General features: G+C 39.0%; 1 protein-coding gene across 2 annotated transcripts in view; it reads left to right on the top strand.

The window, feature by feature from the left end:
• Positions 1-8,286, top strand: part of TSHZ1 (teashirt zinc finger homeobox 1) — a 57,231-nt gene extending 48,945 nt beyond the window's left edge. The window contains exons 1-2 of one of the 2 annotated variants that reach the window (XM_027678488.1): positions 3,582-6,891; positions 7,490-8,286. In XM_027678488.1, coding sequence (XP_027534289.1) covers positions 3,597-6,884 — 3,288 coding nt within the window. In that variant the 5' untranslated portion in view covers positions 3,582-3,596 and the 3' untranslated portion in view covers positions 6,885-6,891; positions 7,490-8,286. Of the gene's footprint in view, positions 1-3,581 lie in introns of those variants that run through there. The other variant, XM_027678496.1, reaches the window with a different exon arrangement.
• Positions 8,287-8,656: the final 370 nt, after the last annotated feature.

Genomic DNA, 8,656 nt, shown 5'->3' on the forward strand with positions numbered 1-8,656 from the left:
TAATAGCAAGACTTAATAAGAAGAAAAGAAATACAAACTGCTTCCCCTAATTTTTAGTTGTCTGGAATTTGAAGCTTTTTCCCCCTTTTCCACCTTGCATTTGCTTCAGTCTGTCTATGCACAGAGAAGGAAGAAAAAAGCTGATGCTATGTTCTGTAATTTCTTCTGCTTTGGATATAGTTTTTGTTGAGGAGGATCACTGCTTATATCTGCTCTTAATATTTTTGTGTGGTTTTGGGACGTGCCAGACAGCAGAGTCTTTGCAGATGCAGGAATATCTGGAGAAGGTTGCTGAGAGTTGCTCAGTCACAGAAAGATATGATGTCTGAAATCTGTCTGTTGATCTACCTGTTATAGTTTAGAGGGAGAATCTGAATGTCTCATGCTTTTATTTAAGGTAGAATAATATTACTTGTCTCTGCAAGTAATTATAATAAGAATACTTTTGCTGTATTTAAAATTCTGAAGTTTACTTGTTTGTCAAATTTCTATGATAATTTTAGTAAAACATACATGTTTTTAGAAATTAACATTCTTCGTTTTGTTTGCTTCTGTGTTAGCTCTTACAGAAAGCTTTTCAGATAGAGAATTGCACTGACCTTGCAAAATATCATGTTGAGTGTGCTGCTGTTCATCTCATAAGCATTAGTAGTCTTGAATGAACAGGTATTGTCTGTATTCTATGATAACTAAAGGAGTTAAAATCTTTTTTATTGCAGTGATAGAAATTAAACATTACAGATAAATTACTCTCTTTTTTGCTAAGAAACATTATTTCTTTGTGTGATTTCAGATAACTGTACAGACATGTGGGTGTACACATCATGCAAATTCAGGTTTTTATTAGAAACTGGCTTAAATTCTGAAATGATAGAAAATCATAGTTCTGACCCATTGTACATTCTTAGCTCTTATATTGCAGAATATGTTGGTAAGGGAGTGAGCTCAGTTGTTTAGTAGTCTCAGCAAAACCGAAGAGCAGGAAAAGTAAGTAAAGATGGATATTTCACCCTAACAGTTTCTTTTCTTTGACATTTGAACACAGACATTATGTGTAGTTTCGATGTTTTTTGTGTAGTTTAGCTGCTTTTTATTTTTTATGGTAAAGTGCAAAAGTATGAGACTAGAGAAAACACGCCATCATAAATAAATAAAGGAAAATAAAAGATACAGCAGTGGATCATGTAGAGTTTCTACTTAAGCAGGTATTTAAATGGTTATATATAGCAATTATAAAAATATATGTTTATGCAGTTTAGGATTAAGTAAAGAGATGTAAGCAGGTAATTCACATGGATTCTTACAAAATGCTGTAACAACTCTGGAAACATCCAGAATCTTACAACAGTTTTTTACATCTAATTATTAAAAATATTGGGTTGTGAAAACTAGAGAAAATTGGCGTGATTACACTGAGGTTAGTGAGAGGATAGCTGTTCATAAAAGCTCAGAATGCGTGTCCCCTCAGTTTTCAGCTTGTACTTGGTGACTCTGCTGATCATTATTACATTGGGTGGTTTGTTTTGTTGTTTGTTTGGGGTTTTTGTTTGTTTGTTTGTTTGTTTGTTTGTTTTTGTGTTTTTTTAATAAAAATGCCAGATGGTAACTGCCCGTTGTTATGCATTTTAGGTCTCAGAGTTCCTAGTTCAAAGTAATTTCAAAATCAGAAACCATGTTCCTCTTTACCTGTTCTTTACTTATCTGAAACTTCAAAATATATTGTCTTTTGCCTTTAGAAATGACCGCAAACAGGCGTGTTGAATGAGAAGGCTAAGAGATCCTAGACTGTAGCTGTGGGAGTGAATTCTGCTTACATACCTAGAGTTCAAACTGCGGCGGTACTACCATGCTCAAATATCTGCAGAGTGCTTTAACAGCAGCATTGCTGTGAGACAGGGAAGCTGACTGCTGCCTTAATTCTTTGACTGTTTCTGTATTTTATTCTTCATTTTTTAACTAAACATCTGTTTGAGAATATTTTTTTCTGGTTTTATAATGTTTTTCTCGCATCTTTCTGGCCTTTGGCTCCAGGATTATTTCTGTGGTGACTTTTATTGTGCCTGGTACTCACCCATCCTTTTAAGCATGTTAAAAGCACCTGAGGCTGATGTGTCGGTAAGGAATTGGGCCCTGCTTAGCACTTTTTTGAAAACTAAAAGATCAAATTATCTTATGAAAAATTTGACACTTAGAGGACAGATGAAACATGCAGTGGGCATCTTAAGGTTCAGCACAAGCCCAGTATTAGATGGACTACTTTCCTGCTTCATCTTAAAAGATCAGGCTGAAGTAGTTAGGGGCTGCATTTAGGACTGAATTACAAAGGTGAATACATAATGCAGTACTGACCGTAATATTGTTACTTTTCTTAAAAAAAAAAAAGGACAAAAAAGGACGATTCATATGACAATGGAAGAAGATTCTTTTTATTTTTCAGAAAAGACATTTCAGAATATATTAGCAACTGTGTACAAAAAGCAGTTCAACTTGTACTTATGCTCCCCCCAATTGAAGAAGACCTAAGCTTTGTTAACATGATAATACATATTTTCTTCATATCACATACGAGCAGAAGAGCCTCTTTTCTGGCTTTCTTTCAGTATTGTACAGTGGAAGGACACAGGACACATTTCAGCATCACTTGCTGCAGAGTTCACCTGACAAGGTGGCACTTTTTTATTCAATTACTGAAAATTGTTCAGAATCCATGTTTTCTACCTTGACATTCTTACAAATGATCTACATTCCATTAGCATTGTGATTTCTTTAAGCTTCTTTTACAAAACTGGAGGGAAATGTGTACAACTATGTTTTCTGCTTTGCAGTGGAAATATACATTTATCACTTAGGTACATGTAAGCCACTTCTGTGAATTGGGCCCTTGGAGTAAATGTGTTTCGATGTAATGGCCATCTGCTCATGAATATCACATTTGCTAGTTTAACAAATAGTTTGATATAGATAAATACGTAGTTTGGTGAGATCATATAGTTTCATGGGTAGGAATGCAATAGCAAAGTTTTATATTTTCCATATGCCAATAATCAAGCTGCGATCAAGGTCTTAAGGTTTTTGTTTGTTGTTTCCAAAAATTAATCTCTAACATTTACTACTGCTCTCAGATGGACCTAGTACAGGCAGCTGACCTGACACATTTGCCCCATAAAACTTCATTAGAATCAGGTGTCAGTGGCACAGAAATGGCCCCTGAAGCTGTAGCTAAAGCCAGTTTGCAAGAAAAGACAGAACTGACAAGATGGACTTGGTCAAGCCAGTGATTCTGAGTGCCTTGGTCTGAGGGGTGTAGGTCAGCTGCAATATATTACACATACATACGTAGTACAGTAAATACAGCTCAGTACCAGCTCATTTTTTAAGTTGATAAAAACTAGTTTAGTAGGCTCTTTGTTTGATTTTGGTTTTGATATTATGGTATCTGCTCTGGTCCTGGCACATATTTTACCACTGAAGTCAAAGTTTATTCTTCGGTATCACTGATATCAAACTGTAATCATGACAAAGTATGTGGATTTATAGGAGGAGGGTGTGAGTGATGGTGAGTTTGGTTTCTGGATATATCTTCAAAATTTGTCTTCATGCTTACTGCTTTTCGTACAGAAGACAGCAATGTAAAATGTGCGTGTTCGATAACTTTGTCTTGTTTCCCCCCCACCTCCCATCTCCCCTCCTGTATTTTAGCATATGTTCCTGAGGAAGAATTGAAAGCAGCAGAAATAGATGAAGACAGCGTGGAAGATGATGGGCTGTCTCTGGACATCCAGGAGAATGAGTATTTGTGCAATGAAGAAGCAGAGATCAAAGAGGCTCAAAGCTACCAGAACTCCCCAGTCAGCACTGCAACTAATCAGGATGCAGGCTATGGTTCGCCGTTTAGTGAAAACAGCGATCAGCTGGCCCATTTCAAAAGCACTTCCTCTAAAGAAGAGAAAGAGGATCCTCAGTGCACAGACAATGTTTCCTATCCACAGGACAGCTTGGCACAAATAAAAGCTGTGTATGCAAATTTGCTTTCAGAGACTTGCTGGTCCAGTTTAGCTTTGGACTTAAAGAAATCCAATCCAACCACCAGCAACAATGGAATCAGCCAGAATGAAAACACCACCAATACCGACACCAATGCCAATTCCCAGAATACTAGTACTACCAGTACCAACACTAGCACCAGTACAACTACCAGTAATACTAGTAACAGTAATAATAACAGTGGTGGCTCAGGATATGACTGGCACCAAGCTGCATTAGCTAAAACTTTGCAGCAGACCTCGTCATATGGACTTCTCCCAGAGCCTAGTCTTTTCAGCACAGTACAGCTTTACCGGCAAAACAATAAACTTTATGGGTCTGTGTTCACCGGTGCTAGCAAGTTCCGATGCAAAGACTGCAGTGCAGCCTATGACACACTGGTGGAGCTAACAGTGCACATGAATGAAACTGGACATTACCGCGATGACAACAGAGATAAAGAAGCTGATAAGACTAAACGGTGGTCAAAGCCTAGAAAACGATCACTTATGGAAATGGAAGGCAAAGAGGATGCCCAGAAAGTGCTGAAGTGCATGTACTGTGGGCATTCGTTTGAGTCTTTGCAAGACCTCAGTGTCCATATGATAAAAACAAAGCATTACCAGAAAGTGCCTCTGAAGGAGCCAGTACCAGCCATCACAAAATTGGTCCCTTCTACCAAAAAGCGAGCACTTCAGGACTTAGCTTCACCCTGTTCACCTGAGCCAACAGGGATCACTGCAGAAGCTTCACTAGGTGAGTCTGCAAAGGATCAGAAAACTGCCAACCCCTATGTGACTCCAAACAACCGCTATGGCTATCAAAATGGTGCTAGCTACACTTGGCAGTTCGAGGCACGCAAAGCCCAAATACTGAAATGCATGGAATGTGGCAGTTCCCATGACACTTTGCAGCAGCTCACTGCTCACATGATGGTCACTGGTCATTTCCTGAAGGTGACCAATTCTGCTTCCAAAAAAGGCAAACAGCTAGTGTTGGACCCTGTGGTGGAGGAGAAGATACAGTCTATACCTCTTCCACCCACCACCCACACAAGGCTACCAGCCTCCAACATTAAAAAGCAGCCTGATTCCCCAGCGGGCTCCACAAACTCGGAGGAGAAGAAAGACCTAGAGAAGGAAAAGGTGGTGGTCACTGAAACAGAAAAAAAGATTAAAGAAGAGAATGAGGACTCTACAGAGAAATTTGAGCCAACAACTTTGTACCAATACCTCAGAGAGGAGGACCTAGATGATAGTCCCAAAGGCGGAATAGACATACTGAAATCCCTGGAGAACACAGTGACAACAGCTATCAGCAAAGCTCAGAATGGAGCTCCTTCCTGGGGAGGGTATCCCAGTATTCATGCAGCTTACCAGCTCCCGGGAACAGTCAAACCCCTTCAGCCTGCAGTGCAGAGTGTTCAAATGCAGCCATCTTACGCAAGCAGTGTAAAATCCCTGTCATCAGAACACAATGCACTCATCCATTCCCCGGGCAATCTCACACCCCCACCTCACAAGAGCAATGTGTCTGCTATGGAAGAACTAGTGGAGAAAGTCACAGGTAAAATCAATGTGAAGAAGGAAGAAAAGCCTTTGGAGAAAGAGAAGAGTTCTCCAGTCAAACCTATGTCACCTGCTGCTAAAGAAAACAAGGATTTCCCAAAAGCAGAAGAAATAAATAACAAACAGCAACTGAAGAAGAGCTCTGAGTTAGAAGTTCAAAAGGTCAAAAAGGATAGTCCATCAGAAGCACATACGCCAAACGGTACAGAACCACTTAAAACAAAGGTTGCAAATGGCTGTAACAATTTAGGAATTATCACAGATCATTCACCTGAGCCATCCTTCATTAATCCCTTGAGTGCTTTACAGTCCATTATGAATACCCACTTAGGCAAAATTTCTAAGCCAGTAAGCCCCTCTCTGGACCCTTTGGCCATGCTGTACAAAATTAGCAACAGCATGTTGGACAAACCCATTTACCCGACCACACCAGTCAAGCAGGCTGATGCTATTGACCGATATTACTATGAAAACAGCGATCAACCTATTGATTTAACTAAGTCCAAAACCAAGCCTCTTGTTTCCAGTGTGGCTGACTCTGCTTCATCCCCGCTTAGGGAGAGTGCCCTGCTGGATATTTCCGATATGGTGAAGAACCTCACGGGGCGTTTGACACCCAAGTCTTCAACTCCGTCTACCGTGTCAGAGAAGTCTGATGCTGACGGGAGCAGTTTTGAGGAAGCTCTAGATGAACTGTCACCAGTACACAAGAGGAAGGGCAGGCAGTCCAACTGGAACCCTCAGCATCTTCTGATCCTTCAAGCCCAGTTTGCTTCCAGCTTGAGGGAGACCCCAGAAGGCAAATACATTATGTCGGACCTAGGTCCACAAGAGCGGGTACACATCTCTAAGTTTACTGGTCTTTCCATGACCACAATTAGCCACTGGCTGGCCAATGTGAAGTATCAATTAAGGAGGACAGGTGGAACTAAATTTTTAAAGAACTTGGACACAGGGCATCCTGTTTTCTTTTGCAATGATTGTGCCTCTCAGTTCAGGACTGCTTCTACATACGTAAGTCACTTAGAGACACATCTAGGGTTTAGTTTGAAGGATCTGTCAAAGTTACCACTTAATCAGATTCAAGAACAGCAGAATGTTTCAAAAGTCCTCTCAAACAAGACTTTGGGCTCACTTGGAATTGCCGAGGAGGACTTAGGCTCCACATTCCAATGTAAGCTCTGTAACCGAACTTTTGCAAGCAAGCATGCAGTCAAACTGCACCTTAGTAAAACACATGGCAAGTCCCCAGAGGACCATCTGATCTATGTAATTGAGTTAGAAAAACAATAGCGTCCAGGTAAGCAGCCAGGTATGCAAGTGACCACAGGAACATTGCACTAAACTTCTTCATAGTACTGCACTAGGCCTGACCTGAGCCTCTGAAATCAGTCTTACTTTTGTTGCTGAACTGCCTATCTGGACCTTGGGTTTTCTTACACTTATTTTGTAGTTATATTTATATGCTCTTTGTCTGTGCATGGTTATTTTTTGTTTCTGTTTTTATTTTTTGTGAGTCAAAGTCTGACCTTTATTTTCTACATCTGTCCTTGATGTTAAGCTATCTTTTGTAGAATATAGTGGGAGACACTATTGAGAGACATTAATTTAGCCGTAAAGAAAGACACAAAGAACAATGATAAAGAGACATCCTAAAATTACAAAGTTGCCATGACAATAAAGGTCACAGAACCTGGTAGTGTCAAGTTTTAACCCTCTGAGAACTGTAATAGCATTTCTGTGCCTTTCCCAGTGATGAAATAAGTAAATAAGGAAAAACAAACCAAACCAAAACAAAAGGCTTAAAGGCATTTCATTCGAATAAAAGCTGTGTCGGAAGCAGGACTTTTTCTTTTTTTTTTAATGAATGAGCTTCTTTTTTTTTTTTTTTAATGCAGAACTGGTTTGTGAAGATATTGTGCATACAAGTCCTTGGAAGAAGGAGAGCTGTGTAGAAATCAAGGGGTTAGGAAGCCACAACTGTATAAGTTAAATAATAATTACAAAAAAAAGCAAACCAAGTTGCCACTATGCCCAAACCCTCTGGATGCTGAGAATTGCCACTTTTTGGCAAAAAAAAAAAAAGTATGCAAACTGTTATTTAAAACAAATGTAAAAATGCTCTTTTCTTTCCTTTTTTTTTTTTTTTTTTCTGTAAAATACTGCAGTTTATAGTTATTTACAAATGTTAAGCTTTGGTACAAGCTGACCTTTCTATAGTGTGCTGCATTGGTAAATGAAAACAAAAAAAATGGGGCAAATGTTGGATTCTATTCCTTGTAAATTGCCAGCATCAGCTTAAAAAAAATACATGTTACATATCGTACCATTTTAAACTGTTCAACTTTCTTTGTACCTTCTGGCTGTATGCTTTCTCTTTTAACTTTTTATATTGTCATTTTATATTCAATTTCTGTGTATATAATGTAAAACCACACTTTTTGAATAAAATTTAGTTCCTGCAGCTTGATATAAATAGAGGAATTTTACTGGCACCTGCATCTTTCCAGATGCATGTACGTAAAGGAACTATCTGACAAAAAAAAAAATAAATAAAAATAAAGCAAGCAATGCACTATGAATTATACATTTTGATGTTTTATCATTAATATTGTACAGTACATTTTGGTTCACACAATTAAATCCACTGTTTTCTCAAGTGTAAAATAAACCCACATGCAGTTCTTGATTTACATACATTGTCATGTCGTCATTATATTGCCTTTGAGGTGTTATTCCAGCTGTAAGAGGCATCGTTTATATAATCAACCAGCAAAAATCTATTTGAAATCATCTCTCGTGATCTGGATGCTGACGTGTTTCGTTCGAAGCCATAATAGTGATAACCTCTCAGAAGAGATTTGCAGTAGGTGCGCGCTGCGAAAGGTACAGAACCAGTGGGGCACTGGCAATTAGTGAGGGGCATTCTGTTCCTCACAGAGGAACAAGAAGGGACTGCAAAGGTTTCAATCAAGTCCGTTTCCCTATGCTCTATGACTGTACCTGTAGCCATTTTCTGTCTGCGTTCAAAGACCGTCTCCTCCCTTCCTTCTCCGACAAAACAC

The sequence above is a fragment of the Neopelma chrysocephalum genome, unplaced genomic scaffold (assembly GCF_003984885.1).
Source record: "Neopelma chrysocephalum unplaced genomic scaffold, ASM398488v2 Primary Assembly neopelma1_22b, whole genome shotgun sequence".
NCBI classification, from domain to species: domain Eukaryota; kingdom Metazoa; phylum Chordata; class Aves; order Passeriformes; family Pipridae; genus Neopelma; species Neopelma chrysocephalum.